At 38.0% G+C, this 27,809-nt stretch overlaps 1 protein-coding gene across 1 annotated transcript; it reads left to right on the top strand.

Moving 5' to 3' along the window:
• The first annotated feature begins 72 nt into the window (after positions 1–72).
• Positions 73–25,497, top strand: cpne7 (copine VII). The gene is made up of 17 exons (XM_026377560.1): positions 73–110; positions 1,078–1,145; positions 1,251–1,570; positions 5,598–5,780; positions 6,023–6,097; positions 8,279–8,353; positions 13,232–13,315; positions 13,395–13,484; positions 13,641–13,739; positions 13,949–14,035; positions 14,428–14,487; positions 15,180–15,313; positions 19,887–19,941; positions 22,075–22,126; positions 22,480–22,613; positions 23,641–23,877; positions 24,504–25,497. The coding sequence occupies exons 3-17, from the start codon at positions 1,397–1,399 to the stop codon at positions 24,654–24,656; spliced, it is 1,692 nt and encodes a 563-aa protein (XP_026233345.1). The 5' UTR covers positions 73–110; positions 1,078–1,145; positions 1,251–1,396; the 3' UTR covers positions 24,657–25,497.
• The last annotated feature ends 2,312 nt before the right edge of the window (positions 25,498–27,809 follow it).

The raw sequence follows: 27,809 nt of genomic DNA, 5'->3' as shown, positions 1-27,809 counted from the left end.
CAGTCGAACCAATGAGTTTCGGCGCAGGAGGAAAAAAAACAAAAAACATCCAGCAGTGTGTTATGGGAGCGGATTGAACAAGTGTGTGTAAGAGTGGAGAACAACGACAGGTAGGAAGTGAGTTTCCCCTTTGTTGCTTTTCTTTTGATTCGTGTATTTTTTGGGTGTTTCAGATTGAGGGACATTAAGTGCGGCTGCTGGTTTTTGGATCCGGTGCTGGTTTATTTGAAGTGAGTCAACGACGAACCAAAGTCGACTGCTCGTTTTTAGGAAGACTCGCTGTTGGATTTAGGTAAATCTCAGCTGGATCAACAGAAACGCTGTTGTGTTGAGGATTACAGGTGTGTAGCGGAGTTGATTGATGCTGCTGAATGATGAACTACTCGTTTAGCGGCGTTTCTTATTTCGCCTTCATGAAGTTGTTGCATTGAATCGGGAGCGTTTCGCTCTTCGGGGGACGCGTTGTTTTATTACCACATTTTACCTTAGAAGTTTATCTGTATAAGACATATTTGTATTTAACAGATTCTAGTGCTGTTTGCATTTCAGGCTTTCTCAAGTAAAGTTAGTCATGAATCCTTTTTGGGGAACATCTGGTTTCCTGACTCCACAGCTGACCAACAACCACGGGCGCTGTCCCTGGTGCTGAAAACCAAACCTCCACTCGCTCATTCGTCTCCTCATCATCTGATACTTCGTGTAAATGATGCTGGTAGAGTAATTTAACGCCTGCCCCCACTCGTTCACCCCCTTTAAAGCTGTCTAGCAGGGTCAGAAACCCCCTTGCTCAAGGACACTTCAGCAGGGCGGGTGCTTGCCACATTGGAGCATCAACAAATCAGACTCCTTTTGTTAGTGTTTTCCCCTGGGACAAAGACACTCGGGTGCTTTTTGTATATGTTCAATTTTTTATTTCATTTTCTATGAAATAATTATTAGATCAAGCTAAAACAGTGGTAAAGCAGTATTCTTAAAACTGGTGTGTAATATCTATGTTGTTTGTATAATTTTGTGGATAGCAGTGACTCCATTTATTATTTTTCTAAACATTTGACTATGTCAAATGAATCCTTCCAGGGATCTGATCTCGGCTCATTAAAGCACAGCTGCACCACCTTCATGTCCTGTCTCTCGTCATTACTAAGGTGAGATAATATTCTTCACAATAGCTCTGACAGACATTAATAAGATCCTGGTTTTGGTTTGGTTCTCTGGAACTCAACAGGAATTTCTGTTCTTTTTCTACCAAGTCAAAGGAGCCTGTTTCCAGTGAGCGTGCCACATCTTCACTGAGACCCCTCAGTACAGCACTACATTTACCATCCCTTGGAGCTATACCAACAGCCTCATATCGCACTGTTTTGCTGGTTGGCAGCTCCTTTCGCCCTGAGCCAGGATGAATGACATTCTGGAGGCCACCTCCCCAGCAACCAGTCTCAGTGGTCCAGCTACCTGTGTCACCAAAGTAGAGTTGCGGGTTTCTTGCAAAGCTCTGCTGGACCGAGACACTCTGAATAAGTCAGACCCGTGTGTCATACTTATGGTACAGACCAACGGACAGTGGACAGAGGTGAGCCCTGTTTATTTCTCTTTCAGTGTGACACAGTTGAAACCTTTGGGAAAAAGTGTGATGCTGATATTCTCGTTCACAAAGTCTACAGGGAGCGGTAGAGACCTTTTAAACAGAAACCCAATATCTATTAACATTATTATATATCACACACACACACAACTAATAATTCGAATTACAGCTCCTTGTGGTCGTCTGAGCTACAGAGGATGGGTGTTGAGTCTCCTATTCTTTGTCACAAATCTGAAAGCCTGAGATTTTAACATTATAAGTCAGTCATGTGAGAAATGTTATCTATTGGGAGGAATTTTCTATCTCATTCTAGTTATCCTCAAACATGTGTAGTCATACAATATCAACCAGGGAGATCCATCTGTTAATGGTTTGGTGAACTTGCAGCTGTTTTTCACTCTTTCGGAAAAGATCACGTCTTATATAACAGCTGCTTGATTCCAAATTCAAAACATCAAATGCACTGCACATTTGCAGAGGAAGAGTAAACATTGTTTTTATCTACAGTTTAATCATTTGTGAACAGATTGTGCATCAATATGTATTTTTACTGGTCTACGTGGACAAACAGTAGATTGATATATAAGTGTGAAGAGTTGCGTTCCAGCTAAAAAATATTTACTTTCTTGGATTGGTCCCATGCTGATTTGGTCTGTAGGCAGCAGGTCTCTCATTTCCTTGTTAATTAAGTCATTTGGTTCATGAGGGAAAACAAAAACACGGGTCTCCGTTAAATGGAGGATATGTTAAGATGTGGCTGAGGATGTTTAATTAAATAGTTTTTTCCCTAAACTTTCACTTGAGGGAAATGGGAAATAATATAATAATCTATCTATCTATCTATCTATCTATCTATCTATCTATCTATCTATCTATCTATCTATCTATTTATCTATCTATCTATCTATCTATCTATCTATCTATCTATCTATCTATCTATCTATCTATCTATCTATCTATCTATCTATCTATCTGAGTCTCCACAGTCATGACAAAAGTACACAAGTTGTCTAATCCTCTGCTGTCAAATCCATCAGTACTGGGAGGCACCATTGCTCGTGCAAATTGTTAACTTACGTCACCAACTGAGTAAGACGCTGAGCCCACTCGTATCGCCCTCTTTCTCTTTTCTGAGCTCATACTGTATGGCCCCCCTGACTTGCAAATACTGTTTGTTGTATTACATACCTTATTTCTCCACCTGTTCACTTCTAAAGACAAATGCAGACACAGGGTGGAGTTGACGTGACATCCTCTGCTGCAGAACACTTCTTTCTTCTTTTTTGTATAAACTGGACTCTGCGTGGTCCCTTATAATGAGTTAATTCCAGGTCTGATCTCTCTGAGATATCTAACCTACGCCATGGGGGCATGATATGATTGGGCTACATAACTAATACCACCTACCTGGCAGAACTGATTGGAGAAAGCCTTAATTTCCCATGTCTGGGTTTCTCTATAGTTCTGGCCCCAGACCAACAACAAACAGACTTCAGCACAACCTATCCTCCGTAGCTCCGATTAGCTTTCATCAACAAACAGACTCATCTGAAATCTGTCCACCCAGATGGCACACAGAGAGAAGGAGAAGGCAAGAAAAGACAACAAAGAGAAAGCGGGGTGAAAGTCCTAGCTGGTAGTTTGCTTTCTCTCCTACTGATGTTTGACAGGGTGGAAACAACAAAGAAACCCCTGCTACCATCCAACTATTGCATTTGTTACTGTATTGCTATTATTGCAGTTGCTAAATAGGTAGCTTGTCAGGTTATTTATTTATTAGGAACAACCAAGGACCAAAGTCTAGTTATTTTTAAAACAACATAGTTATTAAATCAAATCATGTATGTTAAGCACTGAATTTTAACCTGTTTTATCATCACTGACCAACAAGCTGAATTACAAATTGGTAATAAATAAAGCAAAGCTTATTAGGTGTAGAAGCGTGCTGAATAATCAAACACAAAAATCTAAAAGTCAGGGGGTTGACACCACTTCAATAGTTAATTCATCTTCAGGATCCAAATTTGTAACAACATGAAGGAACAATAAAAATGAAAGATATTCAAAAAACAAAGACGGTGAAATTTGTCATTTAAGGTTTCATGATGGATTTATTAATGACTTATGATAAGTAAGAGGAAAATTAAATAAATGAAAGAAGTAAACATGATGAAACATTTTATTAGTCCATGTATTGGTGCTGTGAGGAGTCACTGAATGGTTCAATGACTATGGAAATGACATCAAGTCATGTTTTATGACTGACACAGTCACCAGAATCAGTATGTGTCATATTTTCAAAAAACTGTCATAAGCTTTTACTAATGAGTAACATCTTTTAGGGAAAAAGGCCTCAGGAACTTTGTAAAAGCTAAATAACATTTAGTAAAGGATTCAGCTTCAACTAAAGTGTTGAAAAAAGACTATAATTATGAATATCAAGCCTCCAAAAATGTTGTCATGGCATGAAATCAATCCATGCAGGGCGTCAAACACGGATGCTGTGTCAAAAACATAGCACAGCACAGCATGGTCGAACCCATGACTCGTCATAGATATGTGCATGGTACTTTTTCACATCAGTATGTGATGTACAGGGATTGTTCTCCTCTCTGAATGGTTTAAAGGACTTTCGAAAAATCATTAGAAGGAAATGTCTCTCTCCACATGCATTATGGAGAGTGTCTCTACTTAAATGTATTCAAAGGAAGTTACATACTGTAGCCTTAAATGAAAAAGAAAGAATAAAACTACAACATCATTTAAAGATCAACAGTTATTTTGACAATGTCATCATCCTGTTTCATAAAGGATTAATAAACTACTTCACGTTAAGGGGGCAGCAACCATGTGCAGCGTGTATGTTAAGTAAATGGATATTTAATCATCTCTGCTTTTCTAACTCAGCAGAACTATTTGATTTAATCGTCTTCATTACAAATTCATCATGTCATGTGTAAGAGTGTGGGTTTTCAGAAAGGCCTCTTTTACTGTATCATCATGCATTTCCAAAACATCTTTAATGTGTAACTTCTGCTTTGGCAAACTCTCTCCACCACCATTCTCCAAACACCAATTAAAGGAAGGGCTATATTTTAGATTAGAGGAAGACCTCCAACCGAGTTCTAGACGGGAGCAGTGAAGCTCTTAGCTTGTGGTGTCAACAGCCGCTTAGACATGTTTGTCCTTTAATTCGCCACTCACATGTAGATTGATAGCGTAATATTTCATAATCATGCTTTTTTATTTAAAAAACTGTTGTTCTTAAAATAAGTTCTTGTATAACAAAATGTATAAAAGTGTGTGTCTGTGTTTTAGATGAGCACTTGAAGTCATCTTAGTCTTTAATTTACCTGCACTAGATCAGCTTCAGATTATGCCTTGTGATGGATCTCTTCTTCTCTGTGGCTTCTAGTTTTGGTAAAGTGAGATGTAAGCATATAAACATGAACATAACAACATTATCATGCAAAATCGTGGAGTCTCGATTTATTTGCTTCTGTGTATTTTCACATTATTTTTATTTAAAGACATAAAGTTCTAGATGTGAATGTGATTTGTGTGCTTGACAAATTGAACAGCATAAAATGTTCATGAAGCTGTTTGACAACTAAATCCGACATCATGAGCAGATGGGGCCTCAGAAACTTCCGTTTTTTCTTGTCAGGCAGTCAAAGACAAGCATGGGCGTTCTCGGTGCTCTGAGATTAAATGTCAGAGCCCTCCAATCTTCTCTGATATCAGCCCCTTGACAAAACAATATAACTTCTGCCCTTCTGTATAAGCTGGTGTTCTTTAAAATACTATGTTCAGGAAGCTTTACGGACTAAGAGCCATCATTCAACCCTAGCTCTTGAGATCTTATTGTAAATAATATATGATATAATCTGAAAACACACACAAACAAAGGCTTGATTTCTAGTGATTTGTAATCATACATACGGTGAATTATAATAATAAATATGTAAAGAAATGTGAGGGTTAAAAACCCTTGTGTGTGTGTGTTCACTTTCAGCTTGACAGGACAGAAGTGATCAAGAGCAACTTGCACCCAGTGTTTGCCAAGGTTTTCTCTCTCGACTACTACTTTGAGGAGGTTCAGAAGCTGCGATTTGAAGTCTATGACATCCATGGCACTCACAGCATCGGGACCCGCGACGACGACTTCCTCGGAGGGGTGGAGTGCACTCTCGGCCAAGTAGGCAAACATTACTAACCTGTATTATTGATTTGCAGTTGTTGTGCAGTAGACTAGGCTAATTTAAGTTTTGTGCCCTAAAATTGGACTCTCTAAAACATTAGGTAGCAACTCTATTTGTCTGTGGTGTTGGTAGTAAACATGTCTATTGTTGTAGCTCCTGTTGATAACTCAGGTCTTACAAGCTGCGTTTTACTACTGAGGGCTCAAGGCCAACATGTTGTTTATCTTGCTCTACGCAGATTGTGGCCCAAAAGAAAATGGTGAAGCCTTTGTTGCTGAAGTATGGGAAATACGCTGGCAAATCCACCATCACGGTATGTTTCTCACACTGTGTTTACGACCTTAGTGCTCTGGTGAATGAAATTGTATGGATTGCTGGACATCAAGAAAGTGGAATTTAGTAGCTAATGGCCTGTGAGAGCTGACTGAAATAATGGATGGCAAATTGATGGGTAGTAGCAGTAGGGTTTCTGTAATATTTGATTTTTTTCCACAGTCCCACAGCTGTTCACTCTCTATGAACAGCTCTATAATGGACTTACATGCTTTTTATATGGCCTTTCTCTGGATATTTTTGTGCCTGTTTTGACTGGATAAAATCCTTTTACTTCCTGTAGCTAAACATTTTCAAATAGCCTACTATTTTTTAAGATAAAAAGACACCCCTTGCAGAAAGGCTTCATGTTATTGGCTGACATTGCTGGGTTTTTTTGCTCTTTGAGCACTTTCAGTGTATGCCTGTATAAAAAATCATGTGTCAGATGTAAAAGACGAGAGCCTTTGGTTCATTAACCACCATTTTATATTAGCAAACTAGAGGTGGTAGCATATGAAAACAAGAGGAGCTAGATCATGTGGTCATGGTCTGTAGAGTAACCGCTCAGCTTTGTTTGGGAAAGAAAAAATGTAAAAGCATGAAACAGAAAACTTTTCTGTCTTCTATTCTCCTCACTAACTGCACACAGAGAGGACCCGGCCTGAGATTTGAACCCAGGATCTCTGTGCTATAATGGAAAAGTTAAAGACAAGCTCATCCTTTTTAAATCTTTGCCACTTCATCTCTTGCCAGAGTTTGAGTTTATTTAAATCAGAGCCAAAAGCAAAGACCTTTTCAAGGTCTTCAGGATAACTGGAGGGATTCACACAATGATTTCTGCAGCTTTATTTTTTTAGTATCTCATCAATCCAAATAGAAAAATTCAGAGCACTATAATAATGGAAAGCCCTGATCCAACATGTTCTTTCCGTGCTTAATGGCTCTAAATGACATTTTCAGCATTTCAAATATGCAGTATTATCAATTTTACTCGTAATATCAACCCACTGATTCTGTTTTTTGTTGCTATATCATTAGGAGAGTGTGTAGAACTTATGTGCATAAATATGTGGATAATATACATTTGACTTTACCATGAAAATGCCTGAGATGGCTTTTGTTAAGATTTGGCATTATACAAAGAAAATTCAATTGAATATAATCTATACATAAGCCCAAAGCAGAACCTTCCTGCACCTAAACTTAGACAAAACCTCATTCTAAACTCGACCCTGTTACCAGGTATTTACTTTAAAACAGCCCTTACTGTGTAAAAACAGCAGTGTAACAGGGGATAAAATACAAGAGCACGCTGTTGCACAGAAAGAGAAAAACAAACTGTCTGCCCACACCTTTTATAAAGATTTCCCCTGCATTTGGTATCTGTCAGGACAAGCTGTCTCATAAAAAACACCAGTTTCCTACTTTGCCAATCATCACTGTCAAGTCATGCCATCACTTGTCAAGCTCTGACCGTATCTGCTGTACAGTCACAGTTCAGGCGGTTTGATGTAAAGTTGCTGTCAGTTTCAAACAGACGAGGAGAGAAAGAGCAAACTTCTGCCTTCTGGGAGGGAGCCAGACATCCTGGAGGGAGCAGCAGAGGGTGCTCACTGATTCTTCATAAATTGCAATCCTGAACTTTTTCTTTCTAACTAACACACATGAGTAAACAAACAATAATGCAGCTATTCAGAGAACCAGCTGTTACACAACTGTACTGTGGCACAGTACAGTACGGAGGCAGTAACTCTTATAATCATACAATTTAAATGTATAAGTTCAGACAATAACCTATGACAGTGGGATCCTGTGGTTTGCAGCTAATGGTGCTCTCTGCTCTACAGTTCAGTTATAATGTGTCTCAGCATAGTTAGTTTTTGGAGTGTGAACCATTATAAAGCCCATTATAATTAGTGACATTGACAAAGAGGTCATTTACAGATACTGTTTAATACAACTAAATCTAATCCGCTGAAAAATGCTCCAATGTCGACCTTAATTTTCTGGAGGTTTTATCTGCAACCAAGTGTCATTTGGCAAAATATATATATTTCTATTTCACAAATATTAAGACTTAAAACTTTGTTTTTCTGAAATATACTGTAGGCCATGTGGTCAGGTCAATATTTCAGGCAAATAAGCACAAAATATTACTAACAAATCTTTTTCCCTTCAGGTGCATGCTGAAGAAATTTCTGGCAACAATGGCTACGTGGAGCTCTCCTTCTGTGCCAAGAAGCTTGATGATAAGGTGAGAAGAGTACAGATCTTTGATGGAAACACCAACACAGTTCATGTTGTATTAGATGTACTTTTGTAGCACTAGACAGGGAGAGTAGTAGTAATAAGATAGACATGATACTGATATTCAGGCTTAGAAAACACCCACAATGGTTCAGTGGCCTTAAATTACCTGTAAGGAATTATTTTTCAATGTCATCTTACGTAAATGTACAGTTACATATTACAGCATAGAGTGAGAACACCTATTATCACATCTTTACAGTAACATAATGTTCCAATGTAAAGTGACAGTGATCACTAGTCTCATGTAAAGAGCTCATAATATCATTACGTGTTGAATTGGTATGATTCCACTTTAAGGCTGGATCTCAATTTATGGTACCTGCTCCTGCTCTCACACTGCCAAACTTTACTGAAGGTATATTTCAATCAAAAACACAGCAGGAGCTTACGTCTGATTACAAATCTGATGAGCTGAAGTCACACCATGCTCTCGGGAGCAAGCCTGAGGATGTAAGACTTGTAGGTTGTCCTTGATTTCCAGTGGTCTTGGGAGGAAAACTCTACAGCATGGACATTTATTTTTAAAATACAGTTTGCAGGTAACAGCTAATCTGGCAGAGAAACTGAACATGATTAATACATGAGTACAATCATATTCAAATAAAAAAAAAAAAAAGTTTCTATAGAGTTTACTGTATATCCAGTCTACTGAATACAGGAATCCACATGCTTTCTTTGTTTAAACTGAACAATTGCCACTGAGATTCCTGCACCTGCAGATAAATCATTGTTGCATTTCGGATGCTACAGCTGTAGGTGCATCACAGTGGAGCAGTGGTGTGTAATCATGTACCACTGAGACACAAAATTGTTCCTGATTTCACTCTGTACAGTACATCACTACAGCACTACTCACTTTCTTTGATGAAGTCAAATTTTGTTTTTTGATTTGAAATGATGTAGACAATGACCGTTTACATGGTCATTCTGCTTTCAAAAATAACATGACTTGGTCAGATGATAATGGGAAAGCTTAGGTTATGACAGTTTGTCAGTGAATTCTGGGTCAGTCTGGAATCATCTGTGCAAACATTTGATGTCAACAACAAACATGGTGTGTTTGCTCTCAGTCATGCAGGGTTGGAATTTGCATTTCTTGTTGAAGCAATGTAGCCTAGTTCTCTGTGATGTTCAAATAAGGCGATGGGGGCAGAAATGTGTTGTTAAAGGAGCAATAGTTGATTTTTTGGACACTTGAAGGCAGCAAACGTGACTGTGAACACTACATCGATTAATGATCTTATTGACAAGATGTTATAGCCAACGTATTAGCATCAGTAACACATTGCTATATGACAAAGTACAGTAATACTAACAGGTAGTTTAAGGCATTGCAATTAAACATGTAACTGCATTTACATGCACTTAAGTAACCAGGTTACTCAGAGAAACCACATTTCTTGGGTAAATAGGCAACAGGTTTACATGAGTAATTTGAGAATTTCTCCTCTACTTCTGGCTGATTTATGAAACATATATGTCAAGGAAGCAGACTGACTAACAGACACAATGCTCCTTTTCATAGCACAAACTGTCTGAATCAATAAAATACACAGTGAAAAGTTACTTACAGTGTTTAGACATGCATGGGGCACTTTGTATTGTTTTCGCTTCTAGTATAATAAAAAGCAACATAATAATAATAATAATAATAATAGCAAAGTGATAATAATGTGCAGTGTGACCTCATGTTCTCTATCACCTGGTCATTGGTCTGTATGATCTCATGTCTGTACCAGTTAGCAAAATATCTCTTGAACACCTAATAAACTGACTAGTATATCAGTTTAGACAGACGTGCACATAAACTGGTATACATTTAATCCGGGTGTTGTTGTTGTTGTTTGTTTGTTTGTTAGGTTGTAGAGGTTAGGTTAGGTTAGGCCTGACTAGGTAAATCAGAAGAGCTGACCTGTTGTTGAAATATTGGGTCTTCTATTTCTGCCAACATTGTGGTTCTGGTTAAGTTTTTATGTTTTATGTTGAATGTAAAGTATGAAGTACTCTGCAGTGCCACCTACAGTTTTGGGGTATATCACTGGCGCTTTGCTTTCACGTTTGAAACTTTTTTCACACCTTGTTGCTTGGGAACAGATGTCTCCACTTACATACCTGGAAATTAAAAAAGAAGCATTTTGAAGCTAAAACAACAATGATAGTAGATTCCGTGTAATATTTTTATTGACTGGAAATCTAAATGTAGTGTTTTATGAGATGCTTTTTAGCAAGAACTTTTTTTTAAACAACAAGTAATTCATTCATAAAAATTATGTATTAAAATGACCCATGTCAAGATGTGAGACTGATTACAATTGAGAACCTTAAGGTTTTAAAGGTGGTTTTATAAAAATCTTCAATCGGGGTATTATACACTAATAGATTTGGGTGTAATTTTTTTGACAAGGACAACAGATGATGACGACACAGCAAACAGTTTCCTATTAGTTGCTTGACAGCTGCATAAACATAACCACCTGTAAATACTCACAGCGGTACAGACATTGGTGAACAATAATGAGGTAGCAACAGATTGTGGCAACTGCTAATGATTAACATTACAGTTGTTAGCCAGGAATTGAATTTTGACATGCACGTCTGATCAGTCCATGCTGCTAGCACTGGCTAGTGGTTACCATGACAACAAAGAGAAGATGCTATAGCTCTTTTTTTGCTCTTGTCCCTCAGGAGACGTAACTGGCTAATGCAGCGGGAAATGCTGCATTAACTGTCTCATTTGGTGTACACAACCCCCCCCCCCCCCCCCCCCCCCCCCACACACACACACAGTAATCATTTGTTTTCTCCCTGAAGAATCAATTGACCTAAATAATCAGTGTTGTTCTGCTCTCAGACGTCTATACTTAATGCTCAAGGGATGATTTAAGGACACTGAAAATAACTGTAAAGGATGCAACCTTTCACATGTGCTTTAAGTTTAGGGGGAAATTCCTGACAGTGAAAAGCAACAGCAAATTAGTAGAACTAATGGTTTAATAAAAAGGTCAATCACTAAAAATAAAAATAAGTAAAACCTGATGAACACTTGTAAGAATTAGAAGCTTATAAAATACACTGCCCGTCCAAAAAAAAAGTCACCACCTGGATTTAAAAGCAAATAGGTAAGAGCCTCCCACTGAATAATTACTGCGTGGATGATTATTTTTCAGCTGGAAACAAATTATTTAACCCTAACTGATGCAGTTAGTAGCTTCTTGTTTCTTAAACAACCATGTCTGAAGACACATGCTGTGGTCGTGGAAAAGATGTTAATCAGTTTCAGAAGGGTCAAATTATTGGTGTGAATCAAGCAAAGAAAACATCTAAGGAGATTGACGAAACTACTAAAACTGGTTTAAGAACTGTCCAATGGAAGGTATGGGTGCATCAGGGTAAGAAGAGAGGTGGGTGAAGTGATGCACCCATCATGCCTAGTGCCTACTGTGCAAGCCTGTGGGGGCAGTGCTATGATCTGGGGTTGCTGCAGTTGGTCAGGTCTAGATTCAGCAATGTTATGTGTCCAAAGAACGGGGTCAGTTGATAACTGAATATACTGAATAATGTTATTCCATCAATTCCATCAATTCTTTTGTTCCCTGATTCAATTCAATTCAATTCAATTCAGTTTTGTTTGTATAGTGCCAATTCACAACAGAAGTTATCTCAAGGCACTTTACAGTGTAAGGTTTAAGACCTTACAGAGAATAATTATACAAAAAATGATACAGAAAACCCAACAATCCCATTTGAGCAAGCTGATGTCACGGACATATTCCAAGATGACAATACCAAGATTCATCTGGCTCAAATTGTAAAAGAGTGGTTCAGGGAGCGTGACACGTCATTTTCACACATGGATTGGCCACCACAGAGTCCAGACCTGAACCCTATTGAGAATCCTTGGGATATGCAGAAAACTTTGCGCAGCGGTCCGACTCTCCCATCACCAATACGAGATCTTGGTGAAAAATGAATTTCAGACATCGCAGATTCTTATTTAAATGATGCCAATCAAAGTTAAAGGTAGTCCAACAAAATATTAGACTATGTGACTTGTTTTCTGGACGAGCAGTGGGTTCTTCCTGAGCAAAAAAGCCTTACTTCACCACAGTGATGATGTCTTCATTATGCTGTTAAATTTGATGCCCACTTCGTCTTGACCTTTAATCAGGGACAATTATCTCTGCCTCTGCAATCAAGCAATGATCAGTCATTGTCAACAGCCATTCGCTAAATTTCATTTGTCTCTCATACAAATCATCTGAACTACCCCTGGATCAAAATTAAACAACCCTTAAAAATGTACATTTTAAAGTGATGCTTTGGTCATGTAAAGGTTGTCACAGCCTCATGTAAATATTGGCAAACAGTTTTAATGTGATGTTGTTTATATACTTAATAAATGAATAATATTTAAAAACGACTGGAAAATGCGATTTTTAATTAAATTCTATTTAATTATATTTATATAACAGAATCTTCTCAAGGCACTTCACATAATAAGGTCAGAACCTTATAAAGTTATACAAAGAGAACCCAACAATCCCCTGTGAGCAAGCACTGAGAGAAGGTGGAGAGGACAAACTCCTTTTAACAGAAGAAACTTCCAGCAGAACCAGACCTGGAAGAAGGATAGAAGGCAAAAGACGGGGAGAAAGAAGAGAGAGAGAGAGGCAGACAGCCTATAGGCTCATGTGCTTGAGAGAGAAAGAACAGAGGAATAAATGCACCCATCATTTAAAACATTTGTTTCAGGGTCCTCTAACTTTACAGTAACAAACACTGGGGTTGTACTTCTAATATTCAGTTTTCTGTGTTTCGGTAGGACCTCTTCAGTAAGTCAGACCCATTTTTGGAAATCTACCGAATCAATGATGACGAAACAGAGCAGCTTGTGCACAGAACTGAGGTAAATTCACTATATTTCCTTTTCAGTTCCATCAGCTCACTACCACTTTGCTTCATGTGTAATGTGTCACCACTAACAGGTGATTAAAAACAACCTGAATCCTGTGTGGGAGCCCTTCAAAGTGTCTCTCATATCCCTGTGCAGCTGCGATGAAGATCGAAAGCTCAAGGTAAGAAACCTGTAGAATCCATAGTCCAGACCAGCAAAACCCACAGTGGTTAGTAACTCAGAATCTGTGAGACTGGTTTGATTCAGCTGAGGTCAGGAAGCAGAGGAGCACGGACAGAGAGAGACTACTAAACAGCGTTGTTTGTGTCTGCCACAGTGCCTAGTGTGGGATTATGACTCCAGGGGGAAGCATGACTTCATTGGCGAGTTCTTTGCCACTTTCCGGGAAATGCAGAAAATTTCCAGTGGAAATAAGGTCAGTAAACGGAGAGGTGGAGCAGAGCGGAGGAGAAACAGCCATGTAACTGTTTCATCCATTTCCAATATGTGTCTCATTTCACTCTGCTGGAATTCATCATAGATGAAACACAGATGCCTTGGTGCCGAAGATACAGTACATCTCCAATGTTCAAAATACTATAATTTGTTTCTCCTGTTCTCTGTCTTCAACTACCTCGTTTTAAGGTGACATGGGATTGTGTGAATCCCAAATACAAACAGAAGAAGAGAAACTATAAGAATTCAGGAGTTGTCATCCTCAATGACTTAAAGGTAGGCATCCCCCGCTGGAACACATTTTCCCATGTTTAATATAAATAGATTACATCATTTTAGCAATAAATGTGTATTTGTGCATGTGCTTTTTTAGGCACAGTATGTCCTGTACGGCAACAGTCTAGTCAGTCTTCTCTCACTGTACACATGCATGAGATAATTTCATGATTATTTACACCAAGGACACTTTTAGTTTCTGTTTTGACAAGATACATCACAACATTTTTACAGTCGACAGATTTGTTGAGTAAATTACACTTTAATGACCAGATGCTTCTAACACCAGCTGAGTATTTGCTCTCCCATCCAGTCATCTCTTCAGAGGTTTTGCTTTTCGTAAACATTTGTCGTTCTCGTTCTCTTTTTTATTCCTTTTCTTTTTCTCGCAGCTCCACAGAGTGTACTCCTTCTTAGATTACATCATGGGAGGATGCCAGATTCACTTTACGGTAAGTTGAGCAGCCTGTGACGCATCCTTGTCACTGAGCGTTTAAGAGCACTGGCCCTTGTTGTATGAATTAATACTGTTAAATTCTCTGTATATTACTTATTTGTTTGAAACAATTTCTTATATATAAACAAACTTTGGTATCACTTCTCTTGGCTGGTCCACATGCAGCAAATGTTTGTTTTTGGTTCCATTTCTAACTGTGAAAGATAAGAAAAGCGTTTTTATCCTTGAAACCACCTCATAAAGTAATCTTATCCATGTGCACAGCTAGTTTTCTTATTGTTGGCAGCTTCGTGGAATAAATTCAAACCTTCTTCAACTTTTGCCCTTTGGTCTGCCCTCTGTAGTGCTACCTCTTGCTCTCTAGCTGGATAACTGAAGCAATGAATTTTAATTTGCTGTGGTAGATGCAGCTGCTCCTTATTGAAATAGCAGGCTGCTTAGATCTACAGTGTATGGGAGCTGTAGCTGCTTCAATCTATGTGGGTGTGAAAAGTACAAGTTCTTACCTCTGATCAGATAATTTATACTGCCATTAGGCGTATTTCAGGCTCGCTCGCACAGAATGATTTGTAAGAGGCAAACAGGCAGCCAAGTAAAAGTCTTTCCACTAAGTTAAGCAGCAAAAGAAAAATCTAATTGATTCTGTCATATTGTTCATGTTGCACACTTTATAATTATTCCTACCAGGTTGCCATTGATTTCACAGCCTCCAACGGAGACCCCAGGAACAGCTGCTCATTGCACTACATCAACCCCTACCAGCCCAACGAGTATTTGAAGGCTCTGATAGCAGTGGGGGAGATCTGTCAAGACTATGACAGGTTTGTCAATCTTCTGTTTCTCAGAAAAGGGTCTTTGGTGCCTTCAGGGATTGTCAGTCTCTTCTGCTGTAAAATATAGCCACGGAGTGCTCCTTGCGTGCCATTTCTCTGGAATCGCTCACAATGAAACAAGCCACTCCATCTGAACCACTGCAAAAGGGCTGTAATGGAAATCATGAAGTGCTGAAACAGAATGGCAGAAAATCCTCCTGCAAGTTATTACATTTTTTGCTCAGTTTGTTATAGAACTGATGGAACTGAACTGTTGACCACCATCTCCTCCATTTCTGATTAATTTCTTCACTGAAATGTATTTTGCATTTTGAGTTCTCTCTGTTACACTCCACCCATTTTAAAAATGACAGCCAGATACTTGCAGTACAAATACTGCATAATCTTTTTTATTGTCACCATCATGTTCACTTTGTCAATTTTAATTAGTGTACAGCCCGTGGCTAAGTAATGCACGACAAACTGTTTGTGTGCGGGAAAATTAGAGCAAGCAAATGTGGCTTATACTGGCATTACTTATGCATGAAGCTAATCTGGGTCTGAAGGTGGTGCTTGGTAGCAGCAGTAAAGTCACTTACACTCTCTTGCGTGGTTCCTTATTAACTAGTAATTTTTTCAAATTATCAGTTCATTTCCAGCTTTTGACAATATACAGTATCACTGTGACCTTTAGATGAACCACATGCAGCTTCTAAGCAATTTGCCAAGTTTGGAGAGAAATCCTTCAAACACCAACAAAAGTATTTAATGAGCTAAGAAACGCATTTAAGAAATGCACCCATTTGCCACTCATCCATTGTCAGGTCACGTTGAACACAGGCTGAGCCAGGTAGCAGATATCCCTTTCCCCAGCCCCCTTTATGACTGGTCTCTCATCAGCTATCATCAAATTGCAGCCGGCTGTGTTTATTTACAAATACAGCACCTTCCTATATCCTTCTCCCTTTGTTTGCTATACCACCCTACTAATGAAAATTCATTTAGTTGCATCAAATTGTCATTATTTACATAATTTCAGCTGCTTGTGACGTCATCACTATTGTGCCATTTCTCAAATTTGCATGACTTACCTGCAGAAGTCCCCTCCCAACACCCACTCTCAGTTCAGAGATGAATGGTCCGGTTTGTCGGCTTTTGAGGACATCTCAAAACAACATTTCAAAGAAAAAGGAAAAAACAAGTTATTTTAAGGAGGAAACACCATTCTCCATGGGTGGATGCATGGGTGGCATGGGGCCATATTGCACCCATGGATGTGGGCGAGAACAAAGTAATTCATTTTTCATAGGAATACATACAAACAGGAATGAATGAAACCATTTCTTTCACATGTATTTTATTTGCAAAAAATACATTTTGAGACAAAGAGAGCCATGTCTCTAGATTGACTTTAAGGACAGGGCTAAATGTTTTGCATTGACTTCACAGTCTCTTTGGTCACAGTGGTATACTTTATCGTGTGGACAACTCAATGATATGGTTTCCTCTCAGCAACTGCTGCAGCTATTGGTCCTCCTTCTTAGCCTGCATAGGCTCATTACCGTGAACTCCGAACAAACACATGCAGAGATAGGGGCACGCACCAGGATAGAAGGCACTTGCAAAAGAAGTGGGAGGCATTGCAGCTGGAAAAATAACAGTGTGGTGTACTATACAGTCAAATGTAAAGACAGAGGAGGTTTGAGGAATCACCACAGCAATTTGAATGAACCTATATTTTCATGTGGGAATTCCAGTTACTCCAAACATAAATACTGTCTTATTATAAGATTTTAGTGTCAGTCACATACATTTTTGTTTTCAAAATTACTGAACAAATAATATAAGTACACTAGACGTAAGATACAGTCTTGCAGGTACTTGCTAATGAATGGGGAATTTATAATAATATTATACTATGATCTGTTTCAGAGAAAGACCCTCTCATCTGTCAAAACTAAGCCAGATGAGGATTAACACCGTGACTCCTGATTTATGCAGATCCTCCTTTTGAATATCAGGGGAGCACTGTCTGGCTAATTATAGCATCCAAGACACAGCACTGGAGACACTGACATGCCTGAAAATTAGAATCTCGTTCTTGTAGCATTATCATTTCATGTTTACATAGCTACACAAGAGCATCACACATGCAAACATGCCTCTGGGCAAACAGTGATTGCAAGTGTAGGCAGCCCTTCCCTCTTAAGTTGGAATCATTATTGAGGTGTAAAACGTGGGCAAGCAAAACTTTTAGCCTTTAGTGAATATAGGTGATGTGGGATTTTAGAGTCCTTGCAGAGGAGTACATTATGGAGCTGGAGTGACTAGCTTTTGTCTGTGTGGGCAGAGGCTCATTTACCTTGCTGAGAGCGCTATTATACCGGGCACATTGCCCTGTGGCACCTCATATGTACCGGCAAAGTGAGAAAACAAGGACCACCATGCACTTCACAGCAAAATTCATATGATGAAAATGACATGTCAGTAGGATTCTTTGTCCCCTTGTCTGGACTGGAGATGTCAAATCTGTATACCTTTGGAGTTTGATGATCATTTGAGACTTTTGTAAATTGTGCATAGAAATCAATTCATTACTGAATATTGGAACACTATAAATAATATAAATGAAGAATACAATATACATCATAATGAAATTGACTCAGTATGAATCAGTCCTTTTAAAATATATTTTCTTAAAAGCTTAATTTACTTTAGTAACACTGGTAAAACCATATAATCTCTTATAATAAAAAAAACACTCTTATAAAACAAAATGTGTTTTCTCCTATTATTCCTCTACCATACAACTTCCCTCAGTGTATTTGAAAGGGCAGAATACTAGGAGAGAGTGAGTTCAGAACATGTTAAAGGTGCGAGTAGAGCAGGGCCATCGTTTTTATCACATTTTTGGCAGAGAAATCTATTAATTTGTTTGGAATATTGTAACTGGAGTATCTTTATATCTGGACACGGCACAGCATATTAGCCAGGGAGCGAGGGAGGTCGCATTACAGAGAATAAAAGCTGGACTTATGCACATGATTATCTTTTTTTTTTTGGAAGAGAAGATAATGATGCTAACCAACAATGTGCTCAAAATGGACCGTTTACGATACTCACTATACTCACTAAGCTCCAATTTTCCTGAAGTCTGAGTTGCTGTTACCATTTGCAGCCACTAAAATAAGTTAGCAATGAGAATAATTACAAGATAATAATATTAATAAAGTATTACTCGTGCTGCCCCTTTAATTATCACTACAACTGATTATTAGTATAGTAAAAGTCAAGTTGATTCTGTGCACAGTTGAGAGTTTAATGCTCACTCTGAGAGTATCAAAATCACCACTCTGCCAATGTTTATGTCCACACCCATCACACTTAATTAAACAGCATTTATAGCTCTGACAAGCTACCTCAAAGCCATATTAGCTATCTGAGGGAATAAAGAACTCTGCAATTAAAACACCTGTCTATGAATCAAATAAATCAACACTGTAAATGCTGCTGTGTATCCTTTAATGCACCCACACCATTTCCAGAGTAAATGAATTAAACACCATTTCACGTGTTTGCGCCCTAAACTAAGATTTTGTCAAGCTGAAGATGTTTTTTGTGATTGCACTGGGCAGGAGAATCTGAGGTTCTTTTGTCAGTCATGAAGCCATGAAATAGAGGAAATGGCCTGATAAGAGAGAACTGTCTGCAGGCAGTCAGTGAGTTGGCTGGGATCAAGCTGTGACAGCTCTGCTGTTTATCCTAAATGCCACAGATTCTAGTGTATTACAGTAAACACTAATTGTTTACTGATTATTGTATATTTATTATATAGTATGTCATTTAAGGGTTACTCCATGGTTATTATAATACTTGTCTTCCAGGTTAGGGGATCATTATTATAGGTACTAGCATAAAGCATTATAAGAAATCCAACAAATACAACATTGAGTTTTGTGGTGCAGTTTGGATGGTACAGGATCAGCTATTAGTTTGCTTTATGTTGCATTATTATTATCTCTCTACTCACATATCTGGTTTCATTTATTTTATGTATTGCATTGCATTTGGTACTTTTTGCAGAAAGTAGAGTATGTGCCTAGGACATAATGTTTTTCATTCCATTGTGTGAATTTTGAGGGCACTATATAGTAGTTGCATTTCATGCTGAGAACACAAATAAAATAGAGGGGAATAAATATAGTCCACTCTTCTAGTGAATAGGGAGTAGTTTTAGACATACCCTTTCTCGCATTTTTTATACAAAACTGTGCACCCTGGCCTTTGACAAGCAGCACACAATCCAACATAGTGGAGCCTCTTACAGTAATATCTGTCCATCTAGGTACGATGAAAAAGGATGTGAGATATTCAGAGATACAGGTGCAAATGGTGGCTGGAGATTTCAAATTATAATACGAGCTTTCAGCACTTATGAAATGCAAACAAGCAATGAATTTGCCCCTGGATATGTGAACAGATGGATAAGCCGTCAATATTTTTTACATCACTGTCAAGGCTATCCTAGATTAAACTGCAGTAACTGACTGAATATGACTAATTAATTTGCTTATCATTGCAGTGATAAAAGATTTTCAGCTTTGGGATTCGGTGCCAGGATCCCTCCAAATTATGAGGTGAGTATCCATGTTCATATCTCTGCTCTTCCTGTTATTTGTTCATCCTATAACTCCATTTTGCTATTCTGTTATATTACACTGACCTTTCCCTTACATAAACAATATTATACACACTGTACTTTCATGTGTTCTTTTTGATTGTGGTATTTTCCACTAGCCTGGGACTTTATGTTAAGCAAAGCTGATTTCTGTGACCTATTTAATTCTGTCAAAATGTCACATTTAAAACTAATTAGTGAGTTTATTTTTATTCATAAGCAACTTGTCTTAAAATATCAACTTGTCTTGAAAAATAACATGTTCTGATTAAATAAAAGCCCCGTGGTGTTGATTCTCAATTTACATAGGAATTCATGAGTGTGACAGCATTTGTTTAAGCAAATTGGACTTTGAAAACCAACAACCATCAGTGATTCTCAATAGAGCCTTGCGGAGACATCTGACATGTGTTGACATGTGCTATGTGTGTATGAGTCAGTACACACACACATAGAGCACGTTGTTGTACTTTTTTGTTAATCTATCCAACCAGAATGGCTGATATTTACTGTAAGATCGCAATGTGCTGTGTAGCAACGTGAAACACTAATTAATTATCTATCATACTCATCATGAAAAAGATTTACGGTTCAACAAATCCAAACTCTTAATTTCTAATTTGCCCTCAACGTGTTTGTCTTGGAGGAGTCAAATTTACTGATTGCTATTGCCACATTGTGGCTGGTGGTGCAGGTAAATGCTGATTAAACCATTAGGCTGATCATTACACCTTTGTGCAAACTGGATGGACCTGGGCTTCAACATACAACAGTATGTGTTGTTGTGCACCATGTATCCCTAATTATGCATTCACAGTGTAATCAGCAATTATAAATAAAGATCCAAACTGTTAATTTGCTAGCCAAAATGCATCATGTAGGGGGTTGTTGGAGTTGATGGACCTCACGTTAAATTGCAAGTGTTGATATAAACCCCCCGTTAATATTAGTTTTGAATCTTAAATATTTCTGTCTGACCTTAGATATTTGTGATCTAATTTCCACTATCCAAGCTAAAGTTTATAACAGAACATCCAAAGTATTGTTCTGTTAGAGTTTAGGTTACTTTGTTCTGAAAATCCAATATAAACAAGATCTCTGTTTGACAATGACCAAGGCAAACACCAATCCATGCTCTATATGGTTTTATTTTTCTGGGGCTCTTCACATTAAGCTGTACAGTTACTGAAGTCAGGCTGCTCATCACATTAAAGATGAAAATGACTTTTAAAAAAGTGGCCAGCTGGAGAGGAGTCAGTTGTCACTGATCTGGCTGACAGTTGGTGCTTGTGGGAAAAAAACTGTTTCTTCTGAGAGGAGGCATGAAGAAGGGGATTTTGTTTTTGCCAATTAAACAGCTTTGAGACAAACAAAGTCAATCTGATATTTGGATAGCAAGAATACTCTAGATAAAAAAGAAGGGGAAATTTCTCTTCACAAACCATATATTAAGCATACAGCATACTGTGTGGTCATTCCTATATATTGGACCACATGACCACATTATTATTTTTAGGTGTAGAAACCCCTTAAAAACAGTGAACATTTCCTATTATCCAGTAGTTGAAGTTGCTTTTTATTATATCTCCATCTAAATTAGATTTTAACAATGTTAGCGGAAAATATATGCAAAACCCTCACTACAGTTAAGAAGCCTTTGCTATCAGTCCTCGCCTTTTCCCTGCCTTTATTAATTTATATGCAAAACAAAACTTCTGCTGAACCAGTGTATCAGCCATTAATTCACCCCTGATTTATTCTTACTCTTTAATGCAGCTTTAAAATTTGCAGTAGTTACTATAAATACACCCAAACTAAAAATGTTTATTATTGATTGAGATGTACAAATATGTTGTGTGTTTTTAATATTAAAGTTTACTTAATTTTCCCTTTTTCCAGTTTCATTTTCCCATAGACCTGTCAATGTCTTGATGGTTCCATTTAACATTACTATAAAAGTGATTTATTCTTAACAGATTTAAGTAACTAAATAAATTAAGTTTGCAGTATCAGAAAGTAAAAGGTGTCATGGTACAGCAGAGCTCAACTACTCCAAATTGTTTAATAATTGTTTTTCTTTCTCCACCCACAGGTGTCTCATGATTTTGCCATAAATTTCAACCCAGAAGATGATGAATGTGAAGGTAAAACATCAGTTTCCCTGAAAATGCGTTTCTATGCTGATGATGCTAGAATTAACAACCGGAATCTGTCAAAACAGTTGTTAAAATGTCAACACTGCTTGAACATCAACATCAAAGTCCAGGCAAATTAAGTTGTTAGGAAGAAAACTGCCCAAAACCAATGTGTGGTGAAATCTTAATATTTCAATGTGCATTGTTTTTCTAGTTTTTCTTAGTCAGTCATAGCAAAGTTTATTCTTAAGTGTCTTAATAGATTTTATAATTGATTAGTTGTTACAATACATGTGAATAATTGTAAACTGTTTTTACTGAGTGTAAAATGTTTTACAGTCACTTGTGCTCTCTGTGATTAGGTATCCAAGGAGTGGTTGAGGCATACCAGAACTGCCTTCCTAAGATCCAGCTGTATGGCCCAACCAATGTTGCTCCAATCATTACCAGGATAGCCAAGCTGGCAGCGGGTGATGGCAACATTAAAGATGCTTCTGTGAGTATTCTTTTATATTCTATTACAGCTATATGGATGTATATAAGGCTTTATTGTTGTGGCACTCTTAGAGTTCCCCGAGTGATTAGCCTCTATTTCACCTCACCTTTTAAGTAGTAGTAATAAGTAATGGTGCCCTGCAGCACAAGAGAAAGAGAAGGCCTATTATAGAATGAATTATTATAACAACAATATTAACAATTTCCATATTGTTATTTCTTGGAAATGGCATTGCATCATGAATTACTAATGTGACTTGATAGAAGTGGCTAATAGAGCTGCTGCGCTCTCTTTTTTTAAAATACCCAATAATATTCCTTTGGTAATAAAAACACCGGTCTTTTATCTGTTTACTATGCTAAATTAACACACTGTCTGCACAGGCATAAACTACTGCTCTATTACACTACTGCAATTGCACCAACGTCCATGGAATTATTTATTCCTCAATATCAGCCTTTCTTTTGGTCACTAATTGAGCTGCAGTAAACAATTAGCCTTTCAGGGCACACATTAGGAATACACACATCGAGTAAGACATAAACACAGTTAGGCTACAAATTAACCACTTCTCATGAGACCTATCCTAAATAACTGGAAAATATTACACCATGTTAATATTCCTGTACGTGTAGTATTATTACACCATTTGCATTTTAATGTTTAGTAGACACCTGACACCCTTCCACATGTACTGTACATGCGTACATGTCACTTCAGTAGTTTGTAGTTGCTCTGTCTTTTGTTTTTAATGTGTCTTTTGTTTTTAATGTGTCTTTTGTTTTTAATGTGCTTCTTTTTCATCTGTTCTTAATTCCCCTGTTTGCAGCACTTTAACCAAGTGCCACACACACACACAGCTTTCTACTCAGTGGAGGCTGTAAATTTATCAAAGACACCATGAAAGGCTTACTTCAGACCAGCGTAGACAATGAGAGGTGTCCTTGCTTATAACCACATGATGGTATTAAAATGGGTCAGTGTTACCATGGATTAATTCACACTGAAAGCTCTTATCTTCTTCCAGCGATACCACATCCTGCTCATCCTCACGGATGGTGTAGTGACGGACATGGCAGACACACGTGAAGCCATTGTACGAGCCTCCTACCAGCCTCTCTCTATTATTATTGTTGGTGTGGGCAATGCAGACTTCACAGACATGCAGATTTTGGATGGAGATGATGGAGTCCTTCGCTCACCAAAGGGCGAGCCGGTCCTTCGGGACATTGTGCAGTTTGTGCCCTTCAGAGACTTCAAAACGGTCAGTGTTTTCTCCATCTGTTATTGTTCACTTGTTGACTTTCAGCTTCCTCCTCAATCCCACTTTATCTGAGCTCTGTGCTGCTGATGAAGATGAGCATTAAATCTTATTCATATAACGCCCCCTTGTTATTTAAAAGAGCAGACAGGCAGGTTTTGCCGGCTTTGCCAGTTGTACAGATGGGCATCATGGACTGGAGGAGATCCAGAAATTTCCTGATACAAGAATGTATTCTCAATCTGGTTACATGCAGTCTTCAGCTGTACAATTATACTGTGTGTTGTAGATTGGATAGCTCACATTGTAAACATAGACATTACTGTGAGCATTTTCTATATGAAAACAGGCAGTGAATAGGAAGTAATGAAATTAAAAAAGGAACAGCAAAATAAATCAGAATTAGAAGTGCAAAAATATTGCACGCCTTGTACCTACAAAGACACATCTACTGCACAGGTCTACAAACTCAGCAACTGTAATTTGTTTAACATCGGACATTAATACCTACATATGTGACAAAACCCAAATGTGATAGCATCACTGGAAAATGTTTATCGGATTAAAGTGATATTTAGCAATTTAGCCGTTGGTTTGTTAACTCAAGCTGTTCTTTGTCTCTATTACAGGCTTCACCTGCAGCCCTGGCCAAATGTGTTCTGGCAGAGGTGCCCAAACAAGTAGTAGAATACTACAGCCATAAGGCAATCTCCCCCATGTGTCCAATAAGGGACTTGCCCACACCCATCCTCAGCCCAGTCGCCACCACCCCAACAGAATAACTGAGCACCGTGTTCTTGGAACCAAGCTTTGACCACACCAACAGTCTGGCGAACTGAGAGGGAGAGAGGACACATGCCTGATTACTTTGGACAAGAACTGAAGAGAAAATCTTATTAAATGTGCTGTTACTCATTTGTTTCATTTTCACTAACTAGCAAAGTGTTTACACAAGGACAGTGCAACAGAGATGGTGGGTTATATTTCTCTGCTCAGTGTGGATCCAGCGTTTCTCCCTGGCTGTGCAAATTGACCATCCAGCTGTTTCAGCATCATGAATCCTGGAAAATTATGTTTTTTCCCCAAATTTTTATGCATGCAGTCCAGTCCATCAGTGCTGACCCACTGATCGGATGCAAGTTTATTACTACTTAAATTAAACTCCTCTATTCTGTGTATTACATAGTTTTCCTTATGTCATAGCTTCAGATAATTTTAAGGATGTACAGTGTCACAATCTAAATTTGACTGCCCAACCTTAATGTGTTGACAATATTACACCCAGATGTTGTAAATAAATCTCATCAAGTATAAAAACATTCTGTAGTTCTAAGTTGCAAACTATAATTACACTGATTTAAACCTATTTCTTCAAGCTGCTCTGGCTGTAAAATAGGCCTTCATTTGGATTCAAGACAATATTTCCAGACATGCAGAGATCTCAATTTCATTTGTATCATTTATTATTAGTTCTTATTGGAAAAGGTGAAAAACGAAAATATCCTTATTAGGACAGCAGGACTCAAGAATGACAACATCCCTCTCTGGCAAGTACAAAGGAAGAATACTGAATACATCTGGCAGGTAAAGGCCATCAGATTGGTGTAATTAGCTTAATAACAATAATTAACTAATGCACCTCTTTAAAAACAGGTGAGACAACAGCAGAAATGGAAATATCTTAAATATTAATGTTAAATTCTGCTGCGTGACCACTTTAGATCTGTTCACATTGTGCATCTGTAAATTGCAAATGACGTAACAACTTCAACAGTCCACAGTATTTTCTATTGCTTGAGATCTTTGAATGTTTTCTCTGTTAGAAGAGGGCGCTAACAGGTCACAACAAAATGGAGGATACAGTCAGGTCATCAGCTTGTGTTTGTGATGCTGTGTAGTACGGGAAGGTTTCAAAGGGCTGCCTTTTCTGAGGTCAGCTGTAAACAAATCCAGAATAACATTTTCCTCAATTGGTAGATGAATGATTACACATTTTTAATATTTTGTCCTGTGGTGTAAGCTCTAAGATCATGCTTCATGCCAGGTGAATTCTTCCTCTCTGAATCGTCCATTATTGTTGTTGTTGTCATCCCAAAGCCAGCCCCCGTGCAGGTAGCATTCTTCATAAGTCTGCAATATATTTCATTTTTCTGTTTTCCTTTCTACTTTTGTAATATGCCTCATGAGTCTACTTGCTGCTACATAAGGAAACCAACTGGAAAGCACACAAATTAGTTCCAATGAAAGCACAAAACGGATCACGGTTAATTCTGTATAACACCCAAAAGTGTGCTTCGCCAGAACAAACTAACAAAGTGTACTGTGAATTATTTCCAAGTATCTCTTGCCTGCATCATCAGCATTTACTGGAAAGGTTGAATTTGTTTTATAGTTACACTGAGCTTTACAGTGGTCATCATTTTCAAAATATTATAGCCTTAACTTTTACTTAGCTTGGCCAAACTGTGTCAGGTTGTCTTCATAGTGTTAATAGTGTAGCCTATAACAAGTCAGAAAAGGTGTGCCATGTTTTGGCCTCAGTATTTTTTAAAGGTGCATGTTAATCCTGCAGATCGAGAGCCAGAACCTTTCACTGACACTGTCTTTTTAAAGCAGAAAAAAAAGGCTATTTGCTGTTTGAGCTGCTGTTTTTCACTGTATATGCCTATGTAAATGCTGGCATCTAACTAAACAAGAAAAGAAGGGTTGTATGTTTAAGTCACATGTAATTACATATTCAAGGAGTGTGCTAAAGGTCAACTGAACAACGGAGTAAAATAGACCAGTTTTGAAAAGCCCCTGACATTTAAACATTTTCATTTTCGTGACTGTCCCCAAAAGCAAAATGTTTTCTTAGAGCAACTCCTGATTTCACACCAGAAGTAGGTGACTAAAGGTGAGAACACACCTGAAGACTAGCTAAGACTTTCAGCGACTGAACAGTTCACACACTTTAAGACTGTTTCCACTGGAGATCAATGAGTTCTTGTTGTTGACAGTCTGGAAGCAGCACATAACTCAGGACGCTTGTCCTTTTCATGAATGCACGTGCGCTGAAATAAAGACAAAGCATTGATTTCAGGTGAGATCCTGGATGGAGACACACACAGGCAATCAATTTTTAAAAATAGAAAAGTGTAAGTAACAATACTTTGTAAAATTAAACATATTCAGGCACAGTAGGTCTCTAATGGAGGTGATGCTGCTGATGTTAGTCATAAAGGTCGGCACACACTTAGCAAAAAAATCTTTATGACAATAACTGGCAGTGACTTATTCTTAAGACTAAAGCCTGAAATCGTTACACCCCCCCACAGTTACCTGGCCCAGGTATGTGTGAACAGATCAAACCACTCCGACCAAGTCCTGTTCATGATCGGCTGAACAGTGATTAAGCATTAACATGTTTTCATCCATCACCATTAAGAGCATAAATTTCAAAACATTTCAGATGTTTGAATGAATCCTCTCTTTCATTAACTTTTATTAATTGTCATGAATTTTTTTTAATTTAATTTTATTTTATTTGCCTTTTCCCTCTGTTTGGATTTCATATGCAAACAAATCGCCCGTGTGTTAAAGAAAAACGTTGAACTTTTTTACCCCCAAAGAAATATCCTCTCAAAGTGAAAAAAATATTTTATGAATGAAGCTCAAAATGTGTTTAACCAGAAACGTGACTGAAAAGAGTGAACTCCACTGTTCTCAAGCTTTCTTATTCACCACATTGTGTGTTTTAATTGAATAGTTCATTATTTGCAGTCTGCTCTAGTAATGACTACACTTTGTTTATTTGCTCAGTGCTTTGCATTTATCTTAAATTGCATATTTGTGCTCTGAATGGTGACTAATTCACTTGGACCAGAAACCAAGCTGTAACTGCCATTAAATGCATACAAAGAGTATCTCATCTTCATAGCTACTCTAACATACAC

Source organism: Anabas testudineus, chromosome 3, assembly GCF_900324465.2.
Source record: "Anabas testudineus chromosome 3, fAnaTes1.2, whole genome shotgun sequence".
Classification (NCBI taxonomy): domain Eukaryota; kingdom Metazoa; phylum Chordata; class Actinopteri; order Anabantiformes; family Anabantidae; genus Anabas; species Anabas testudineus.
Note: the sequence above shows the minus strand (reverse complement) of the source record. Positions and strands in the feature narration are given on the sequence as shown.

Bases quoted from the DNA above. Each gene is read 5' to 3' on its own strand.
- cpne7 (XM_026377560.1), top strand. From the start codon at position 1,397: ATGAATGACATTCTGGAGGCCACCTCCCCAGCAACCAGTCTCAGTGGT. The intron at 1,571-5,597 runs GTGAGCCCTGTT...GTTCACTTTCAG, and splicing joins CCAACGGACAGTGGACAGAG to CTTGACAGGACAGAAGTGAT. The intron at 19,942-22,074 runs GTGAGTATCCAT...CTCCACCCACAG, and splicing joins GGATCCCTCCAAATTATGAG to GTGTCTCATGATTTTGCCAT.